Source organism: Anser cygnoides, chromosome Z (assembly GCF_040182565.1).
Source record: "Anser cygnoides isolate HZ-2024a breed goose chromosome Z, Taihu_goose_T2T_genome, whole genome shotgun sequence".
Taxonomy (NCBI): Eukaryota; Metazoa; Chordata; class Aves; order Anseriformes; family Anatidae; genus Anser; species Anser cygnoides.
Window position 1 is genome coordinate 69,591,951 of NC_089912.1, and position 23,024 is coordinate 69,614,974.

The 23,024-nt window shown below is 39.6% G+C and overlaps 1 protein-coding gene across 3 annotated transcripts in view; it reads right to left on the minus strand.

Annotated features, from left to right (window-relative positions):
• The window catches only part of FGF10 (fibroblast growth factor 10), a 66,972-nt gene extending 50,290 nt beyond the window's left edge, over positions 1-16,682 (minus strand). Inside the window, exons 1-3 of one of the 3 annotated variants that reach the window (XM_013181803.3) lie at positions 16,387-16,682; positions 15,871-15,945; positions 15,209-15,772 (exon numbers count right to left, since the gene is read on the minus strand). In XM_013181803.3, the coding sequence (XP_013037257.1) occupies positions 15,209-15,545 (337 nt within the window). In that variant the 5' untranslated portion in view covers positions 15,546-15,772; positions 15,871-15,945; positions 16,387-16,682. Of the gene's footprint in view, positions 1-15,208; positions 15,773-15,870; positions 16,322-16,386 lie in introns of those variants that run through there. The other 2 variants (XM_013181804.3, XM_048054051.2) reach the window with 2 other exon arrangements.
• Between the last annotated feature and the right edge of the window lie 6,342 nt (positions 16,683-23,024).

Here is a 23,024-nt window from a genome sequence, read left to right on the forward strand (position 1 = left end):
TTTGTTCTAAAGCATCCTGGTTCTCTGCTGTGAATCATGAAGTCAGTCTTGATGTGGTTTCATGTCCTACCTCTCTCAGTGTCAATACTGGATATTTCAAAGTAATGAAAATCTCTACTATAAAATTCTTCCTGTCTATGCCGTGATGAAGTCTGATCTCAGTGTCACTAGACACTTTTTGATTTCAGCTGTTGAGAAATCCAGAAATTCCAGTATCACTGATTTCAGTAGGAGTGAAAACATTCTTTCCTACACTGGCAGAAAAAAAACTGCAGAAAAAACTCCTGTCTCCAGCTGCTCATCACCAATCCCAGATGGAGTTTAGCTGATCTCCAAACATTCCAGTGGACACACTTGCTTTAGATAATATCTTGCATTTAAGCCAGTAAAGTTAAACTGGGTGATTTCTGGGTGATTTTGCATGATGGAAGTTATGGAATGCTCACATGAGCTGATGAGATTTAGTAAACTCCAGCAGAGCAATTATAACAAATTGCTGGAAGACTTCTCCTCTACTTACTTCTAGAAGAGGCCGCCCACAACCTTAGGTTTCTGTGTCTTTGCAATTAACCACTCAAATCCCTGAATGCCTGCTTGCAATAGTCTCTTCATTTTTTAAAATATCAGACCTGTTCCTCCTGCCTTTCTGTAGGCAAGTTTCTTTTGTTCCTGGGTGAATACCTTTTCTTCAGTTAAATCACTCCAACACTAACTCCTCTGTAAAGCTCAACAACATGAGAAGGAAGCAATTAAAATTATGAATTTGGAATCCATATGCAAAATATGCTGGCTTTCAGACTCTGCTCTCCTGGAGTTGTTATCAGTAGTGAATCTCTTCAGCTAGTATCTCTCTAGTATCAGTAGTGTTTCTCTTCAGCTGTTATCAGTAGTGAATACTTTAGCAATACTTGAAATATTTATTTTTCATTGTAAAACAAAATAAGTTCCCAAATCCAGATCTTCCAAAGGACAGTTTACAGATTACCAATAGCTCCTAGCTTTACTCATTAAGGTCAATTTGTTTTCAAATATTTTCAGTTTTCTTAGCTACACTGGTTCAAGGGTATGCTTAGCAAGAGAAGCTACCTTACAATATCTCTGTCATTAGACAGAATTGTTTATCTGTTTCAATCCCTTCTCTAAACTTTTTTTTTTTTTTACTTTCTATATCTCTAACTAGCATTAAAGTCATCATTTAATCTTTCATATGTATACATCTATGTTGGAGACATACTCTGCTATAAAAACTGAACAATTACACTTCACCCCTTAAATCCCATTTCTATTAAGAACATGAACATTATCCCTTGTATTGTGAACTCAAAATAAGGAACAGAGTAGAATCATCAGTCCATTATTTAGCATGGAATAAGCTTGAATAAAATTTAAAAAGAAAAAATCCAGGTCTTTAAACACTGCCTCAGTCTCTGTGTCTATAAAAAGAGGAAATAACATAGCTATATTTCAAGATTTGGCTAGCTAATGTCTATAGAATTAAAAAGCCCAACACTGGACAGGAAACCTAGGCTCTAAAGCATAGTATTTGTAGTTTTTCTTTAACAAGTAAGAATTTTACTACTTGTTACTTTTATTTTTGCTGCAAATCATGCAGCTTCTGGCCATTACTTTTCAAAAGTAAACATGGAGCTATTGGTCCAAGTATAGAAATATCACTACAGTAGAACAGTCTTTTGGCCTAAAACAGGACTTTGTAATACTATCATTTTATGAAAAGTTCTTAAGCAGTTGAAAAGTTCACCTTACCATATCATTATTTTGGTTTAGAGGTATTTTAACTTTTTGTTCCTAACGGAAGCCAATTAGAAAAATGGGGGCAAGAGGTTAGACATATATCTGGTCTCCCTATTTAACATAGAGGTTTATCTTTTGCATGTTGCTGATGATCATTTGGAAGGACAGGCCCAAAGAAGAAGAAGAACTTCTCCACCCTAACACTTGCATATTTTTCCATTATGAAAAAGACTTCCATTTCTCGTTTGACATATTAAATATCTTTGCCTTAAAAACCTGTATTTTTCAGCTTTGTGTTTAATTGTTGGATCCAAGAAAAAGGGTGAAGAAATAAGACAGATCTTGCTTGGGCTGACACTTTTTAAAACATAGGCTATAGCAGGCATGTCTCTCATTATGTTTAAGTGAATTAGTCTGTTTCCTTTAAAAAAGAAGGGGGAAAAAAAGGAGAGATTAACAAGCCACCAAGGGCCTGCTGTAAGATTTTGACACTTTTAGTGGCTTGTGACATATGACTTGTGAGTATAAGCTCTCCTTCAAAACCAGAAAACAAATCTACTATTTGAATGAGGAATAACAATAATAATAATAATAAAAAAATCACAAACCAAGAAACTCTGCTGCTACAAGGTCATGTTAACTAGAATTTATTAGGAAGGTATTTATTGGAAAAAGAGAATGACATAAGTTCTTTAACTGACTAAACTCTAAGATTATTATTAGATATCTAGAAGTTTCTAACATTTGTCATCCTCTGCTTGGGTAAAGCATATGCTATGGTCCTTCTGGAGGCATTAATCTCACATGTCCAAATAATGAAATAATACAGATTTCTACTTATTCACAAGATGTTTCACAATGTGAGAGGTTTTACATCATAAACTTGATAGAGCAAGCTCTGGGAGGTTCTTACAGCAATAGGTACTAAAGGATTAGCTGTGAAAATGAGTGCTCATTAGGGCCTTTACAGATTCTTTGGAAACTTAATCTTATGAAGTACATTAGTTGCATCATCATGCAATCAACTTTTGTATTATCAGTATGTGTCTGAGTGTACAACAGGAGTTTTGCAGGTAGAACAGCCATAGCTTGGGACACAAAACATCTATAAATGAAAAGGTCGTGTATATGTTTATGTTTGACTACTGTGAAAAACAGAAAGTGTGATGTGGCTGGTGGTCTTACAGTAAACTATATCTGAAAATGATTAGACCTCATGCACTGGGAGGAAGAAAGATTCTGAAACTACTAATACAAGATACTTAGTTGAAAAGTGAGCAACATTAATTCTAAAAGATGTCAGACTGAAGTTTACTCAAACAGGAAAAATATGTTCCCATCCCCGTATGGACTTAATGAGAAGTATCTGGGAACCTCAGCTATAACTTCTTGTATTGACCACAGGGTAACAGAAAGCAGTGAGAAGTTTTCAGGTATTGTTTTTCCTGCTTATCATTACAGATACTTTTTGAGTCTGCATTGGTGTGTGAGCACAAATACACATATCCCTTACATCTGTTGCTCCCTTTTCAAGGATTTTAAATGGTGATTAAGATTTAAAGGTCCCTAGATAGGATAGCTAACATTTCTCCCATCAACCCAGCAACAACTTCTTTTTTTACAACATTACTGAATTTAATAGATCAGACAACACTAAAGATCCTTCTCAATATAAGCACCATTATTTGCTTTCATTTATTTATTTATTTATTTCATTTTGGACACAGCAGTTACTATAATTTAGTTTGTATTGGATGACTAGATAGGGTTTGTTATGCCCTGAGTAGTGTTGAAAACCAAAAAGGTTACGTTTTGCTGACCTTTCTGATCTACTGTGTACATTAATAAAACCAGCAAACCTAAAAGGAAAGAGTTCCACAGAAAAAATATTATGGATATTTTACAATAGTGTTTGTCCCCAAATCCTCATCTTTGCAAAATGTTTCCTGTTTCATAAGCAGAATCAGCTGCAAGCAAGTCCACAAATGCATGTGTGGCAGAACTGAAGGAATAAAGCAAGCATGGTGAATTTTGAGCAAATCTGGATAATGCTTTGAGGAATTATTTGGTGTGTGGTCTGAGGCAAGAAGCCACAGAGAGGCGGAAGTTAATCTTATGTACTCCCCAGCTGCAGATATGTCTTTTTCAGAGCAGACTGCAGCAGGAGACACAGAAGAAATGACCAAGAGACCAGATTAATACCACATGAGCCAAGTGTCAGCCTCATTATATGTGTTTTCACTAGAGTTGAAAAGACTTTAACTTGGATGGCTGTCATTTCAAAGAGAAGTTGTGACATGTAAAAGTAACTGTAATAAATTAAACTGAAAGAATAATGTCTGTGACACCGAAGAGGAGATATCTATAATAAAAAGGCAGGAAAAGAAATAAAATAATAATATTAAAAATCCTGTAGCTTTACTCCGAGACCTAGGCAACATTTCAGAGAAATTAAGGCAGTGCCAAAACTGCATAATAGGACCAAATATGAAAATTATTAGGCAGAAATCATGCTCAAAATCCTTTGACTGGTAGGCCTAACAGTAAGAAGAAGAAAGTGAAATAAATCACTATTTTAACTATTTAATCATGGGGATTATATAGATCCTTGAGCTGAAACATCCTAATGTTTAGACCTTTAAAATAAAATCAAGGTTGATATCCCTTAAGATCATAATGGTCATGCAGCACAACCAGATCTCAGCTCAGCATCACAGAAGGGCAGATCCAATTTGTGCCTACACCCATGTTTTTTCAGAAGCTATTTTGCCATTAACTTTTCTATTACGCTATACGTTTGTTGAGTAATCTTGACAGTGCTTGCAAGAGAAGCTATGGAATGTTTCTTTTCCAGTGGAAGCTTAAGTTTTTGCTGATCAAAGGACAAACACCTAAGTCTGCTGGAGTTAAGAAGTAGCTTACTCTTTCCCTTCTATAAAGAGGACAAAACTGCCCTTCCTATTCCTTATAATCAAGCATTTCTGTAAAAAGAGAATCATTACCTTCCTGGTGGGCTTTTTTTTTTTCTTTTTTTTTTTTTTTCCTGGCACTCATCACCATGTTACAGGTATGTTTCATAAATAATGTGTTTTCATAACACCCTTCCTCATGGAAGAAGTATTACTACCTTGATTTTATAAACAGCAAGGAGCCAGAGACTAGAAACAAATATATGTATAAATTTTGGGGTACAATGGACAAAAATCATATACAGGACCTGATATTTCACAATAGCTAACACTCTATTACACTTCACAAACTCAAGTTTTACTTCCTATAGACTATCCTTGTGCCAAATTGTTCAGTCTTCTTCCCTTTCCTTTTGAAGTAAACAGATTCCTCCTCTGTGTTGCTTGGCTATCAGCTAGGGAAGCATGGAGAAATCAGAAAAGTCCCCCAGATCCCTTTATGCCTTGGCTATCTTCACCTCTTGTGCTGAAGGATGTGAGCCTTTAGTTCTTCACATCTCCATGTCATTATTCCAATGCTTTTCAGCCTTGTTATGATTTAAAATTCCATCATAGTCTTAAAGAATGTTTCTAAATTTTGCATGAAAATTTGCTTCATCAAAGAATTCTGGTGCTGGACCTTTTCTTCCAGCCAGTTTATTTGCAAACTTCAAGTAGTAGCTGTTCTCCACCTGCAATGAATTTCCTCATCCCAAACCTCTTATAATGAGGTATTTTACACTTGCGTTACTAGTAGTAATCTTTCTATGTCTATCATATAATGATCTTAAAATGTTTTTAGCAATGTTTTTAGCAACATCACTGGGTTCAATCTTGTAGCTCCTTAATATACAACTTTCTCCAGCTGTGAAGTAATCGGCAATCACTGTTCTTGACTGGTTTATGGAATATGAGAAAAAAAAGTACCAAACAGTACTACTAACTCCCATGAAATGTACAGAGTGGGGTTGCAATTCCCACCCTCAAGGTCATTTGCACATGTGAAGCTGTGAGAGAAATGGAGCATTTCTCCACATAGTACTCGGAGAAGAGATTATTGTTAGTATTGTTCCCCTTCCCTTTCCTGCACTACCTCCCACAGTGTTTTGACTACAGGAAACATTGTCATTGCCAGGATTGATAGATTGCTAATCTGCATGATCTCAGCATCTCCCTCCATCTTCCTTGGCCTAGGATTGTGGCTGGCCACAAAGCAAAATCCAAGAGAAGCAGCAAAACTGCTTGAATTGAATCCATTCTGGGGCTCAGAAAGGGCATGATTTGCAGCTCCCACTGCTAACTTTAGTAAATTTTGTTATGGCTCCTTAAGCAATTTAAACTGTGCATTGCCCTAAGAAGTGAGCTATTTTTTGTGTGAGCTCATGAGTTACAGGAAGCAGAGGTAATGCTGTTCTGTAAATAAAAAGTAATAGACATGACAGTAAATGTTTCTGTTCATAATAATTTGCATACTTGCACAATATATGCCTTCATCCAGTATCTTCACGTGTAAGTATAAAGGCTGAAATGCTCATTTCCTTCTAATAGTTACATGCTGCTCACTTTCCAAGATATTTCTGTCAGAAGCAGGTAAACTACTAATTTTGAAGAGCTTGGAATGTTTAGGATGTCTGTTTGTACCTCAGACCACCTGGTGAAACTCAGTTTGTATGAATATTCTACTCCAATTTACACATGGTTGAGTCCCTTGAACAAATTAACTACTTCTGCCCCAGATACCCACTAAGGGTAGCAGCAAAACTGCATGTATATCTCTTCCAGGAGGAAATTATCATTTCAGCTTCTGAAGAGCCAGGTGAGCATCCAGATACAGACCTTGAAGCAGACTAGTAACAAGTGGCCACCACTCAGCTCAGACAGCTAGCTCTAGTCTCTTTCTGCTGCTTCTTTTCATGTTACCATTAGTTTTGCAGCTATAAATTCTCAGTGAGCACACAATTAATCTCTGTATTGTGGTTACTAACAGTAGCATTTTGACAAAGGAAACGTGTCCTATCATCAAGATATGGGCCATGTCCACCGCGTTGCTTTCCTTGAGAAAGGGGAGAAGGACACAGTGATATTAACTAAGGTTAAAGTTGCCAAAGGTTTTAGATTCTTCACGTGGGTGGGAGAGATACTTCCAGATCAACATGGTTTACCCTTTTTAATGTTTACCCCCATGCAAATCCATAGAGAAAAAAATGATTATCTTGGAAATACGCAGTGAGTAAACCTTGTTCTGTTGAAGTCAAAGACAGTTTCAGTGAATATCAGGAGGCTCAGCATCTCCTAAAATGTTGTTAAAAACATCTGAAAATGTGGCGCTAAAACTATAGTCCTATAAAACCTACTTCATGTTAAATACAGTCATTCTGTATTCTTCCACAGAGCATATATTCCTATCGTCACTGTAGTAACAGTTATTGGATATGTGAGTTGTAACTATGTAACTACTTCAAATCTTAAAGATACGCTTACAAAAGATGACATACTCGATAACACTAAACATATCAGTCATAAAAAATAACCTATTCCATCCCTCCCAAATTAAAACACTCAGAAGTCTAAGGATATATAGGTGTCTTTCAGCTGTATGTTTCTCATACCAAATGTAGTGGATAGTGAAAAACTAGCATAGTGAAAAAAACAAAAACAAAAACAAAAACAAACAAGCAAACCAAAACCCCATTTTTTTTCTTCTTTAACACAGGTTTGTTTGTGGCTGCTTTTCTTACTCCCAAGGGCCAAGTATGATCACCTTTCTGCTTGCAAGTAGTCAGCACTGATTTTGACACTAGGAATAATGCATGCTACTAATCCTCTTGAAGAGGATAGTCTGAAGAAGAGAATGCCAGAGCACATACCAAATCATATTGACAGAATAGGGTTAGAGAAGATAAAATGGAAGTGGGGGTAGGAGTGGGGAGATTTTATAACTCAGCATTGATTGCACACTTTTAAACAAATTCAACAGGCACCTTGATGAATTTGCAGCTTCATAGGTTCAGGAAGTGAGAAAACTGATGATGCAGTGAGATAAGATGGGGCAATTCAATGGCTTCACTACTGCCAGAATGGGAAGGCCACGTTCCTGTCTCCCATGTGGAACATATGCTACCCCTATATCTTTCTTGTCATCCTTTCTAGTGTTGCTCTGGCACTCATCACAATTCCCTTCCCCTTCCTCTAATGCTGGCATGGTATCATTGATTTATTCCCAACTTCCACTTAGCACCACAACTTAACTGCAAATAAAGAGTATCCTGAATGCTTCCAAAATGCTTTAGTGTCCCCTCCCCAACTCCCACATACACTGACTGCAGCTTGCACAGATGTGCATTAGGAACCTGAAAGAAAATTTACATTCCCTTTATTTCTGTGCTATGTTTTGAACCTCTACTGTCAGGGGCAGAAGAAGGAAGAAAAACTAGACCCGTCAGGTCCCCTGTTTTCACCTCTGCTCTCTATGTAGGAGGAATCAGGAACTGCAAAAAACAACCAACTTTGTCTTTCACATGTTTTCCACCATGAAAGGGGCAGGCATCATATTGCTTTACTAAATCAAAGTTTATGAAAGATCTGATCTTTGTTTTTATATAAAATTTATGAGCACTCATGTTTATAGTATAGCCTTTTCCTCTCTTGCACAATATCAGAAATTTCAGAAGGGGGGTTGGGGGTGGAAGGAGTGAAACTTTTTGGTGTAATTTCAACATTTCCTTTTTCTTGAAAGTCAGCCTCAATGCGTGTGAAAATTCCTCTTTAACTGTAGAAGATATACACTACTGACAGATTATTTAGAGGTAAATGTGAAAGGGGACAGGCTAATAATTCTTTAGGCTAACTATAAAATATGGGAATGCTTTACAGCTGACACTGTGAGTATATCAACCCAGTAATTGGATGCACGTGTTAGTAGCAGTAAAAAGGCACTGTCCAGTTGTCCACCTTACATGGGAATCTACTTTGAGTGTATTCTTTGATTTACTGATGTAAATCAGTAAACTGAATGTTCAAAGAAAGAACACAAGTAACCTAATTTAAAAGCAAAGAGTGCCTTTAAAGCTATTATTTAGCGTGTGACCAGGCTTACTTGCAACCATTTCATTCCCCTGCAACTTCCATTTGTTGCACTGTATGTATGAAGTAGCATAACCAGTTTTAATAATGCATTCAGCTAACGAATTAATATCCATCCAGTGATTAAAATATGAACTATTTTTTCCTCATATACCTCCCCTTGAAGATATTCATTTTCTTCATAAAAACAGAGAGCTTTCCCATGCTGGATTTTCAAAACTTCATGTAACAGTGTTTCCTGTCTCCCTTTTACTATGTAGTAACTAACAGAGATGTTTTACAACAAATTGGCCCTAGCAACAAAAACAATTAATTCAGATAGGAAAGAATCTTTTCAGGTCACAAAACTTATGCTTGCAAGTATCATTATGAATTCTTTGTGTTCAAGGTATCTGAACAATGAAAAGCTGCAAGATGTGGAAGTATTGCATCAAAATAAGTTGTTGAATTAAAGGAAGGTGTTTTTTTTTTTTTTTATATATATAAATACATGCATTTAGACTAGTATACTTCTACATACCTAGTGACCAAGACACATGTATGTGCTCATATTCCTCAATGCATCTCAATTTCTGATCTGATATTTAGCCTTCCTTAGCCCAAAGTAAGCAAAGCTTACTTCCATAGAGTCTCATCAAGCTGACATTGGCTGTTAATGCTGATAAACCTTCAAACTATTTGTGCTGTTCAAAGTGTCAGAAGTCACTAGACGATAAACCACAGAATATTAGGATAAGACAGTTCATTGTCTTATGGCAACTGCAAGGAATGGTACCAAGATGCACAAACTGAAATGTCAACTCAGTGCTGTTTTGGGAAGGAAAGAACTCTAAGACCTTCATTCAGAAAACTTCAGAAAACTGAGAAAACAAACAAAAACAAGACATGAAAGGAGCATTAGAACAAGTCCCAAGCTGACTGAATTATTTGATGACACTACTGCTATCATCCAAATATCAGGCTTATGAATAAAAATGCAATACTGTTTAAAAGGATCATTTTTTCCCATTAAGAACCTTTCCAATGTGATTTTATTACTCGCTCAGAGGAAAGGTCAGGAAACCTCCATGAGAGGAGATGTTGCTCTATGCTCATATAAGTACCCAATGTTTTTAACTTAAGACACACAGGTTAACAAGATTTGGCAATAGGATGGTTTTTCCTTTTCTGAAATGAGAAGCTCTGTGGAAGAAATGAAAACTCCCCTATTGCAGAATCTGACTGAACTCCCATTTGAAGTGAAAAGACCCCTATTCACACACACAGCTCAAAGACATCTGAAAGTCATCTTAACATACTTTATTTCAAAACAGAGGATCTTATCCTATGAGTGAATGCATCCAAGATGTTTCAAAAGTGTAAGCACATTCTATAGTGCTCACTCAACTACCACCATCTTCAAGGGAAGTTGTGACTGAGCCATACCTAAGAATCATCCCATTAAAACAGCAGCATGGCATCTCTGACCCTGTATTCATCTTGCTCTCACTCTTCTGAGGTTTTAAGGACAAACTTTCAATTGCCCCATTTTTTTTTTTTCTTCCCCAAGAGGTTATAAGTTAGATTTATGAAGACAAAAAGACTTCTTACAACTGTATATTTTGAACAGATTTATGACAGGGCTACAGTATCAGCATGTAGGGTCTGCAAGGCAGGAATGCAGTAAGGGTAACAGGAGAGTGTCATGTAGACATTAAATACTACAATTCTTTCCACATTCATAAATCCTAAGTGCCTAAGGTTGTACACTGCTGGTTATAAATTATGTAACCGAATTCTGCAGGGAAAAAAAAAAAAAAAACTAAAGTGAGAAATCATCTCCATAAAAACATAAATTTTGTGCTAAAGAAAAAGAAAAACAAGATTCAACTTACTTCACTGAGACAGCATTATTTCATATTTTAAGTCATTTTAATTGGTAACAAAATAAAACATCTCTTATAGAGTAAAACAACAAAACACATATGGCTACCAATTAGTCTTTAGAAAAATAGAGAAAAGTTCTCAGGTTAATTTACAAACACCAGCTTGTGAGGAGTTGATAAACCCAAACAGCTAGCTTAAGCATGTCCGGAAGCAAAAGAATGTATTTTACCAAGTATTCTAATCTGTTTTGAACTGTACTGTGTGATTAATGTACCAACAAAGCTTTGAGGTATACTCAAAAAAATGAGTATCAAACCGAGTATACTTAATCAGAACACTTTTGTTGTTGTGTGTACACAATTCAATACATACTATAAATCTGTATTTACATGTCATGCATACACTTAAAACCCTCATTAGCAATGTTCAGCGTTTCTAGCAATTAGAGTCATTGTCTACAATTTTTTTGGCCTACAGAGCAAGCCTTGAAACTTTCTTGCTATTATTCACTATATTGCTAATCTGATCCCACACTGACAATAGCAAAACCAAAGACTTCCAAGGACTTCAGGAGATATTAAAGCCATTCATAAAAGATAATTGCATACTCAGGGGAAAAGCCTGGAGTAGGTTAGCTTGTGAGCAGTAGGTAATTATTTCTTGCTAGCTCTCTCAGTGAAAACTCTTGTTCTGCAACTGTAGTGCTTTTGCACTGTTTGGATTAATCCACTTTGGATGCTCAGAAGGCCAATTAATAGCCTCCCACCTGGTGTAAGACCTTGTAGCTTTGCTTGAGCTAAACTAGCCCACAGAACTGAGGACCCAGCCCCTTGTCCACCTACTTTGAGCAGAGGTGACACCAGACAGTGTCTGTGCCGCCATCTACCGTAGGCTTTGCATAGCACTGCTTGGTCCAAAACTCGCAGGAATCGATCCAGTAATTCTTCCCTCTAATGGGCAGTCTCAATGACATAGACTACACTCCCTAAACATCTACCTCAATAACGGCTTTACCCTGTAATCCTCGCTCAGGCAGAACTCCCACTACAGACTGCACGTTAGCTGCTGTTAATTAACCATTGCTTACTGTGTTACCACTCTTCACCTACTAAGATCTGTACTGTAAATTTGAAGCCCATGTGCCTCTTAGCACTATTTACGGTTGCCTGAAAAGTCGATTCAAAATAACATAACACTCAAGAGTATGTTCAAGTTTCCCAGAAGCTGTTTATCAAAAGTATCATGCAGCCCAGTGCATGATGACCATTAAACCCAAAGATTCACCATCTTCAAGAAAGCTTTCTAGGTGAAAATCAGGTCAGAATCTGCACCATGCAGTTCTCTCTCCAAGTTTACATATGGCTAAAGCTATTGTTGGTCATCCCACCTGTTAAGTTACAGCACTTTATTTTTTTAATTACACTTTAGAGGTTTCTTTTTTTGTTTCTTTTTTTTTTTTTTTTTTTTCCCCACCAAAATACTTAAGACTCCAGAAAGCAGTGCAGCTGTCCTTGTTCATATACACAAATGACCCTACCAAGGCAAGGGATTTCACAGCTGTGGTGCTGAGGGACAAGCTATCACTAAAATGTTACTCTTTGACAACAAAACTCCAGTTGCAAGGAACAATAAAACAAGACCTAAAAAGGGTCCTGCTTTTATCTGGAGATACACACACTCCAGCTCTCCTAAATGTTGCAAGTTCTCCTAGCCTCCTGACAGTGTGTTCAGAAGCCACCTCTGTTCCCATTACCCTATAGGTAGAGAAAGGCTGATGGAAAAGTTCCAAGCAATCAAGTTGGAAAATATCTGCCAAAGTAAACTTTTATTTAGTGCACTTTGCACAATATTTATAGAGAAAATCTAAGGATGCTGTTTGAGCCATTTTAAAGTCTGGGGACTAAGTTCTATTTTCTGAATGTTTATTCTGACTTTCTCCCACTGTTCTTCTTACTTGACAGTGCTTAATTGGCAGCCAGCCATGAAAGCTGTTGTCTAATTACACAACATATCATGATCTTAGAGCCCTACAGATAAGGCTTTACTGCAGCATAAATGGACTTTAAACATTAGCATATGAGAAAAAGAAAATTAGCCTCCAAATTAGATTTCAAACAAAGTCTTGTGTGTCAATAGTCACTGTTATTTGTTTAGGAAAGCACGATTTTGAAGGAGGAACTTCTATTAAAGATTAAATAGCCTTTAACGTTAAACGGGCTACAATTTAGTGGGTTGGCTGACTAACCCCTTATGCATGGCAGAAATTTGTTCACATGTAATTACACATTTTAGACTATCTTAATGACACCACATATTTGCATGGAATCAGTCCAGCTGGAGATTATGGCAGCACTCTGATTACACAGCTACGTGGAAGTGATGAAAAGCACAGATTTTGTGTCACTTGCAATATTTTGCTACACAGACACCCTTGAAATTAAGACATGGTAAATGTCTACATGAATGGTCTCAGCCTATGTGCTCTTACAGAAAACACAATTTCACATTGCAAGTTATAGTGTGTGTTAAACAGGAAGATATAACTGTTTGACTTGTCTTCTGCTAGCTAAAGTGTAATCATTTTGTGTTTAAAGATGTTGTTGTATCACACTGTGGGGTTAGCAAGTTACATGCCCTAGGACGATGGGAGTCCTTTCTTCACTACTTGTAAACTCGAGAGACAGGATACGTCTATGTGTAACACAACCATTGGTTTGCATTTACATGAAAAAAAAACCAAAACATTCTTCACCCCTTAAATAGATATTCTGCAGATGTGAAAAATAACCAGGACATCACCCAGAATGCCAGTTCTGTTTCTGATACACTGGTTAGAACTCTAGGAAAAAGGAATCACATCCCAGAGTTACAGGGAGTTGTTGATGCACATAGACCAAGAGTAGAAAGATGTATATGTACATTGCAGATTATGCTACCTCTTCTTGGCAAGATTTTGCAGAAACTCATGCAAGTCTGCAACTTGACTCGCTAAACAGTTCTGCAGGCTAAGTGGGGCTGCTCAGGCGAGCATTTACTTCTCTGAGTATACTGTTGTCAATTCGGCCCCTAAAAGACTGTGCTGCAGGAATATTCTACACAGCATGGCTTTGTGTTTTCTGTGATGCACACAATGTTTGCAGAATCCCATTTGAGGGGAATCACACTATCCTCATCTGCAAATGCAAGTTATCAGAGAAATACAGGGCTAGGACCTAGTTCCACACACACTCGTTGAAGTGAAACCTTCATCACAGCTCTTTCTTTCAAGAATTTGGCTTCCTATGAAATGTAAAAGGGAAGTGGTAAGATTTGGCTGCCTTGACATCTAAAGCCTTTACAAACATTAAGCATATGATAAAGTATGAACTTGCCAGGTGGAGCAAGTGAAACAGCAACATATGATACATCAGCCCTCTCCTCCCTTCTTGTACGCCTGTATTATGGGTATTTAATAGAAATACAGTGGAATTAACAGTAATGCCTATCCTACAGCAGGGCAACCTGCTCAAGTATTCCATACTTTACACATTAGCTAGCAGGGGAGCTACTTAAGTCACTTTAAGTTGTTTTAAATTAACGGGAGATTTATCCTCAGATTTATCTGGATTTATGAAAAACAACCCAAGAACCAAGGAGCGGTACTCCAACACTTGCATAACAGCTTACTTTTGCAGCACGTCCCTATAGTGGGATGCAGTCACTTAAGAGTTACAATGCAATATATTGTGATTTACTACAGTTGCTTCAGTTTGAGACTGCACAGGCAAGAAAACCGAATAAATGTTACATTTCTAGCACTGACAGCCAGAAATACATTACCAGAAGCACGCTATTACTAAAAGCCTAATTAGTACCACAGAAAAGCTGGAAAGTACAGCCATGGAAACAGCCATACGGCTTTTACTTTGAAATCATTTCTTCAAGACGAAAAAAAAAAAAAAAAAAAAAGAATGACAATGAAATGTGTGTGAGGTCTGCGCGAGTCCAGCCCCAGATGTTTACAATGGGGCGCGGAGCAGCACCGAGGCTGCCGCGAACCCGAGTGCGGTGCGGGTGTCAGCGGAGCGGCGGCGGGAGGAAAAGCCCCTTCCCCGGGATCGGGGCGGGGGGGGCGCGGGGCAGGCAGCCACGTTGGGGCTCAGAGAGCGAAGAGCGTGTGTGCACGGGGGGAGATGGGTGCATTGTTTTAATATAGCGTTCTCGTCGAGCCGCGTTAATGACAGGGGATAATGATTTTCAGACTCGGGAGACAATGTCCCCCCCAACCCACCCTCCATCCCTCGCCCCCCCACACGCTCAGCGCCACATCCTTTGAAAATCTTTTCTAATTTGCTCTTCTGCCAGGCAGCGGAGCGAGCGGCGCTCGGCGAAGCCATTTGCAAAGCAAATGCCTGCCGGAGAGCGCGGCAGAAGCGGGCGGGCAGCGGGGTCCCTGCGGAGCTCACCCCACCTCCGCCCCGAGCCCCCTCCCCGGCCCTTCCCCAGCCGGGGGCTCGGGCGCCCGGTCCGGGGGAGCCGCGGCCGCGGGAGCCGGGGTCCGGCGTCGGAGCCGTACTTACTGAAGGGGCAGTTCTCCTTCTTGGTGCCGCTGACCTTGCCGTTCTTCTCGATCTTGAGAAAGTACTTGTTGTAAGAGTAGAGCTTCCTCTTGCGCACGTCGCCTTGGAGGTGATTGTAGCTCCGCACGTGTCTCCCCGCACTGGAAGGAGAGGAGAAGGACGAGGGGAAGGAGGAGGATGATGAAGAAGAAGAGTTGGTGGCCTCCGGGGACAGCATGTCCTGGCCGAGGTCATGGCAGGTGACAGGCACAGAAGACACCAAGAAGAGCAGCAGCAAGCAGCAACAAGGCAGGTGGGAAAAGGCTGAGGCACCATTTGTCAGTATCCATTTGCACATTGTACTGAAACTCTGGGCGCTGGAAAATGTCTTATCAAAAGAAACATACTGGAAGGGTAAAACCTGGTAAAAGGCAAGTGGAGAGCCGGTGGTTGCTGCTTCTGGTTAGATCCCTCTGAGCTCTGATCTGGCCTGAAGTAAGTGCACCAACATCCATAACTCAGGGGACAAATCGCCTCAGAAGTTGCTGCCTTTTAATCCTTCGAGTCCTCCCTCAGAAAAAAGAGCTGTTGGTTTTTTTTGGGGGGGTTGCTGTGGTTAATCCTCTTTCCTTTTTCTCTTCCCCTCCCCACCCCCCCCACCACATACACACACACTCCCCAACCTGGTTTGAGACTTCCCAGTAGTTATTTTGTTCTCTTCCTCACTCCTTTCTTCACCATCTTAGATGCAGAAAGGTCTGAAAAATAGATGACAGCAAAGTGAACAACAACAACAACAAAAATAAATAATAACCAGCGGAAAGGGGAGCTGGAAGGGATTTTTCACACACACCCCTTTACACACACACTCGCACTCACACTTTGTGGCTTTGCACCTTCTTCTGATCCCCACCCCCTTGCCTTTTTGCAAATCCCAAACCAGTTGCACAACTCGTCCTTTCTCACTGACAACCCCAGAGGAGGCAGTTTCTTTGTTTTGCTTTGAATTCTCCAGAACAGTATTAAAAAAAATAAAAAAATAAAAAAATCCAAAGAGAGAGAGAAAGAAAGAAAGAGAGGGAAAAATCCCAACTTGTCTCCCCCCCCCTTCCGTTCCTTTCCCTTTCCTTTTCCCTTCCCTTCCCTCCCCCTTTGGTTGTAAACAGGTTGGAAGCTGTAGCCTAAATGTCAGCGATTACAAGTCAGAGGTGGGATGTGCCTCTGGTGGTCAACCCTTATTTGCAGGGGGTCAAGCAGCGGTGGGACATCTGAAACCCTTTTGCAGTTGGAGCGAGCAGTGCCTGCTGTGAAGGGAGCCTCAGGAGCTGCCCTGGCTTCCTCCGGGCGGCAGCGGCAGCAGCAGCCGCCGCCGCCTTCAGCTCGCTGCTAATTGCTCCTAAAGCGTTCTTCTCCTCGGAGTGCTGGCCACCAGCATGGCTTGGAGACTCATGCCTTACTAATTTCCCTGTCTTACAGGCTGAACCAATCCCCTCCAGGGAGGCTACCTTCCCCCCTCGCCCCCCCTTCCAAGGGAAAAAAAAAAAATTGTTTTCTAGCGAAGGATTTTATTTTATTTTTTTGGCAGTGAAGTGCTTGAGAAAGCCACCTGGAGCTTGTTGCCTGCTAGATCTCCCCCTCCCCCCTGCTGGAGGAGGGGTTGGTGGAGGGGCTGGAAAGAAGTATATACTACAGGCAGACCCTGGAAAAGCAGATTATATGCTGGTCGGAGAGAGTAAAAAGGGAAGAGACATAATTAGCTCCTTTTCCTTCTTCTTTGCCAGCTTCCATGGAGGTCTTTCTCCCTCCTTTAATGAATCACTGATTTCTCGCTTCCGTTGCTGAAATAAAAAGTTCACACTTTAGCCTGCTCTTCCTTTTAAGCCTCTCAAGATTTATTGTGTCTCTTTCCCCACCCTCACCCTCCTTGTCTCAAAAGAAATTGGGGCCCTAAATGACCATTTTCTAATTGCTAACATGAGTCATTTACCGAATCACGCGTCTGACTTCAAAGCAAAAGGGGCTTTATTGGGATTGCAAAGGTTTCCCCATAAAATCTGTCTGAATGTTTTGCTGTCTTTTTTTTTTTTTTTAATTAACCAATGCAGTTTTCTTTGCCAGAAAGAAACACATTTTCCATTTTCAAGGCTATTTTAAACTGATTTTTCAAGCTATTATTTTTCTGGAGGGGCATATGTTGTTGGTTTTTCCTTTGATTCTGTCTCTCCTAATGGATTTGTCATTTCACATACTGAATGTTATGACAGATTCATATTTCTATCCCGTCACCGAACTGTCAACTTTCCCAGTAATTAACAGGCATCTTCCATATGATGTACTATCTTTTAACACCATAACAAGGGATCAGGAACTGACAGGATATGGGCGAGCATGCTAGATGTTGAATGTTGGTTCATTATTCAGTATTGTAAAATAAATGTTTTGGAATGCAAGTAGGTGGAACATTCGCTAAGAGGACAGAGCAGCGGAGAAGTGAACCGGTGCAGAAACACAGGGAGTTACTCAATATGTAAAACCAGAACTTTTTTGAAATAGAGGCAGTTTAATAATGCAGATCAGTGGAATGCAATGGAAAACCGCCTGTGCAATTACATGTGGCATTTGGAGTCAGTCTTAATTTAAACAACAGAAAATCCAGAAAAGAACAAATAGTTCTAAAATTAGACTGATTCATTAGATTAGGATGTTAAATATATTGTTAACTTCACAACAGAAATTAGAAATGATTTTCTCCAATTATGGTGTTTATTCTGGAGAGAGTTAGCTCTTAAATTTATGTTCTCAGCTTCTGGGAGTGACATTTAAACAGCCTTAAAAATGAAACCATTTAATGTTAGAATCAATATGTTTTATGATGTTGTTTATGGTACTTCAGAGTATTTATTCTGCACGTATTTGCACTGAGTGCAGAGCATTGCAGAAAATTTTTGGTGAATCTGACTTAGGCTTTTCTTTTGTAGCAACTAATAAAAAAAGAAATAAAAACAAAATGAAAAGCAAAAGCCTACTCCTTGGTGAATGCCTGACAGCTTACGTGTATGTTTGCAAAGCTACTGTCAATGTTCACTTGCTGTCCAGGTCATGAATACAATATATTATCTCTAAAACTGAAGTGCTTTTCATTCCAGCAGATTAAAAAATAAATAAACACCATAATGTCTTAAAATTATACATTTGAAGAAACCTTTAATTTTTGTTCTTCTTCTGTCAAAAGCCGAAAAATGCAATGAATTGGCATTTTAGGATCTCTGGTGGCAAGAGAAAATAGCAAGGTGAAACAGACATATTTAACCCCTACTCCTCTGAAAACAGGTACTATCTTGAATTTATTCCTCTCAAGAAGAGGTCTGCTTAGACCTATTTCTAGCTTGTGGTGGGTTGTATAGCGATTTTAAGATCTTATGGTTAAATACAAAAGTTACGTGTCCAGAATTTCATATTAGATTTGCTTCTGGTAAGTGCAATATTCAGAGCAGTACTTAAAAGTACTTCAATGCATAGGGAATGCGTTTCTATCCTGTGTGATGACAGGGAGGGCATTTACAAAACGGAGTCCGAATGAAAAGCTGACATAGCTTTTTAGATTATGTCTCATTCTTTTTTTTTCTACTTTCTGTATACCCTTTCTTTTACAGCACAGTTGAATCCCTAAATACCCCACTACTTTGTATTGTTAGGTCACCTCTTAGGTTAGCCTGAGAAAGCCTGAGAAAAGTTCCACAGGAAAGATGCACTATTTAACGGAATTCAATCTGTCCCAATAGATTTGAATCACTAACATAAATGTATGAATGTAGATTATATCTCTGTAATGAGGCCTGAATCATTCCAGTTACTTCAAAGGACTGAAATTCAACCTTCCTTTTTAGCAGCAACAATCAGACCTTAATGGGTTCCTTTATTAATTGTTCCATTGCTAAGTCTGAAAAGCAGCTACCTTCAGTCTGTGTCCTAGACTAGAAATGGTACCTGCTGCTTCTAAAATAGTGCTTCTGTTTTGACTTCTACTCTCTAAGATTTGGTGAAAAGTCCTTTTCTGCAATTTTAGAAATGCTGAATAATTTTGACTCACTGGGAATGAAATAAAGAAAACACCTTTCTAAAAAAAATGTGAAAAAAGTAGAAAATGTGGTTTAAGTATTTTCCTTTTGGGCTTTTTTCTTGCCAAGGAATGTTCAGGGAAATGAATTGCACAGGTAAATTTTAATGAAAAATAATCTCAACACAATATTTTTTTGAAACTTGTAGCAATTGCTTATGTCATGTTTTTGCTTTTTGATCAGCAAGGGGGGATTTTGTTGTTTTTCTTTCCTGTGGTAAGTAATTGACTTGAATCCAAGAAGGAGTATTTTAAGGTAGCTGGAATAGATTTTGCCTTGTATGATTTCCCTTAGGCAAGTCTTTATCTTTTCTGGTGTTGTAAATAAGTTCTGTGTATGCCTTTGAGTGTTAATATAATCAACTCACTCTCAGATATCACCAGCCCCTTAGGTTGGGCTGTTAGATAGCAATCATGACCATTTGCTGCTTACAGTGTGATGAGAGATGCACATGCATCTTCTGGTCATGGGACCCGGTTCTTTTCTTATTTGAGGTGTTGGGAAATTTGCCAATGTTTTCATTGAGAGAGATCTGGGCTAGGAACATGACCGACAGAGAGACAGTCCTGTTGGAAATGAGGCAAGGAATGCCAAATGACAGTGATGGTTCAGATGCCTCCATCTATATGACTAACTGCTGAACTTGGCTGTATTGTGAAATGCTAATCGCAGTTGTGAAGAAAAGGCAGTAGCACATAAAGTCCACAGTTGCCAGCCAGCAATGAGACAAGACATTTGATTCAGGTTGCAATGCTGTTTGATGAAATCTTTATATTGGGTAAAGAGTTTGTGGCCAGCAACAGCAGAGATTAAAGGCCATAGCATTTCATCTGAATTAACTGTGCCTTAAAGCTTGAAGGTAACTATGTCATGAAGCTTGAAGGAAATCATCGTTGTAGTAGTTTTCTTCTGAGAAATCTGCAAAATCATCATTATTATATTTGTCTTCCTTTTTCACCTCATAGCTTACCTCCATGCCATTTAAGAAGTATCCAAATACTAATATTATTCTAATTTTACATATAGAACAAGGTATAAAATAAGCCCTTAAGTTGTCAAAGAGAAAGACTGAAGGAGGTGTATGCCATATAGAATCATAGAATATCCTGAGTTGGAAGGGACCCATAAGGATCATCTAGTCCAACTCTTGGCACACAAAGGTCTGCCCAAAGTTTAGACCATGTGACTAAGTGCACAGTCCAATCACTTTTTAAATTCAGACAGGGTTGGTGCAGTGACTACGTCCCTGGGAAGCCTGTTCCAGTGTGCGACTACCCTCTCAGTGAAGAACCTCTTCCTGATGTCCAGCCTAAACTTCCCCCGCCTCAGCTTAACACCATTCCTGTGGGTCCTACCACTGGTGTTTACAGTGAATAGGTCACCTGCCTCTCCACTCCCCTTTGCAAGGAAGTTGTAGACCGTGATGAGGTCCCCCCTCAGCCTCCTCTTCTCCAGGCTGAACAGGCCCAGTGCCCTCAGCTGCTCCTCATATGTCTTCCCCTCTAGGCCCTTCACCATCTTCGTTGCCCTCCTCTGGACACTCTCCAACAGTTTAATGTCCTTTTTGTACTGTGGTGCCCAGAACTGCACACAGTACTTGAGGTGAGGCCGGACCAGCGCAGAGTACAGCAGGACAATCACCTCCCTCGACCGACTAATGATGCCGTGCTTGATGCATCCCATGATATGGTTGGCCTCCCTGGCTGCCAGGGCACACTGCTGGCTCCTATTCAACTTGCTGTCAACCACAACCCCCAGATCCCTCTCTGCGGGGCTGCTCCCCAGCGTCTCATTGCCCAGTCTGTACGTATAGTCAGGGTTGCCCTGTCCCAGGTGCAGGACCCGGCACTTGCCTTTGTTAAACTTCATGTGGTTGGTGATCACCCAGCTCTCCAATCTGTCCAGATCTCTCTGCAAGGCCTTTCCACCCTCATCCGAGTCCACAACTCCTCCAAGTTTGGTGTCATCGGCAAATTTGCTCAAAAATTTTCTAGTCCTACATCCAAATCATGTATAAAAACATTGAAGAGGACTGGCCCTAAAATGGAGCCTTGAGGGACCCCACTAGTGACCATCTGCCAGCCAGATGTGGCCCCATTTACCACAACCCTTTGAGCCCTGCCCGTCAGCCAATTGCTCACCAATCGTATGATGGTTTTGTTAAGTTGTGTGCTGGACATTTTGTCCAGTAGGATCCTATGGGAAACCATGTCAAAAGCCTAGCTGAAGTCCAGAAAGATCACATCAGCTGGTGTCCCTTGGTCAACTAGATGGGTGATCTTATCATAAAAGGAAATCAAATTTGTTAGGCAGGACCTACCCCTCATGAACCCATGTTGGCTGGGACCAATGACTGCATTGTCCCCCAGGTGTGCCTCAATAACTTCAAGAATCATCCTCTCCATAATTTTACCAGGCACTGACGTGAGACTGACAGGCCTGTAATTGCTAGGGTCTTCTTTCTTACCCTTCTTGAAAATTGGGACAACCCTATGCCATAAGCCTCATCCATATGCCATATGAAACTGGAATAACACATCCAAAGACAGCATACTATTTTAGCTGCCTGTAGTGGGATTTTGTAGTGTGTGGAATACATGGCTGAGCTCCTTTGTGCACATTCCTTTCAAGTTAAGCATCCAAAACTGGAAAGAACTCCAGCAGAGTTTATGCAGAGGTTAATAAAACGGACATGTCAGCATTTATTTTTTATTTCAAAACCATTTGCATTTCTAGGTCAGACATAACAGTAAACAAATGCAAAAAGAACCTGAGATAAACAGAATTTAGCTCAGGCAAACCTGGTTCCCCGTGAGCATACAGAATCACTGCTGAGAACGGTCAAGCGCCTTGCCCACGCTGTTAATAGTCCTCAGGATGGTGCTTACACTCAGAGGTCTGGTAGAAGCACAAAGGGTTGGCTGGGCTAGCACTGCCACTGGCAATAGGTAATGATCATCTAGCACATACTGTCTCATGTTTTAACACAGAATCAAAATATGGCAACTCTTAGGACTGCATGGGTCATATTCTTCTGAACAGATGTATGAATTATGGGACGAGCATAATTTGGTCATTGTGATTTACCTCATTACTTAGATTAGTAAGATGTGTTTTTCTCTCATGAATGTATTGGAAAAGCTGTCTGAATGATGCACTTCAAGCAGACGATTAAGAAAATTGTTTATTCTTCTTAAAATGTTAATTATGGCTATTCTCTTGGAGTATGTTTATAGTTATGCTATGCCTGGCAAATATATTATAAAGAGATCTGTAAATAATGTATGTTTGATGGTTGAAAATATCTGTGTGATTTGTGTTTGATAAATACAGCTTAAAAAAGAAAAAAGTAAAAACATGCATTCTACAGAGGTCATCTAGAGGAGACTAGAGATCCCAGACATTGAGCTACAGTAGTAGCTATGTGCATGGGTTAGAAACTGACTGTGTTTAGTAATGGTCTGCTGGCAGCCAGTTTTACTTTGCAAAAGAAAAATAATTAAAAAGGCAATATTTTCAAGGAAAGGATTTGTTTTTCCTTCTAATTTCATACAGAACTACCAAGAATACAGGCCACTTAAATATTGTCCATAAATACGAGCAACTGAGAACAAAACCATAAGAAACTGCCAGGAAGGGGCAAATGCCAGTGAGGTCTGCAGAATTCTCTCTCTCTCCCTCTCTCTCCTCTTCCTTCCCCCCTTCCTTCCCCCCTTCCC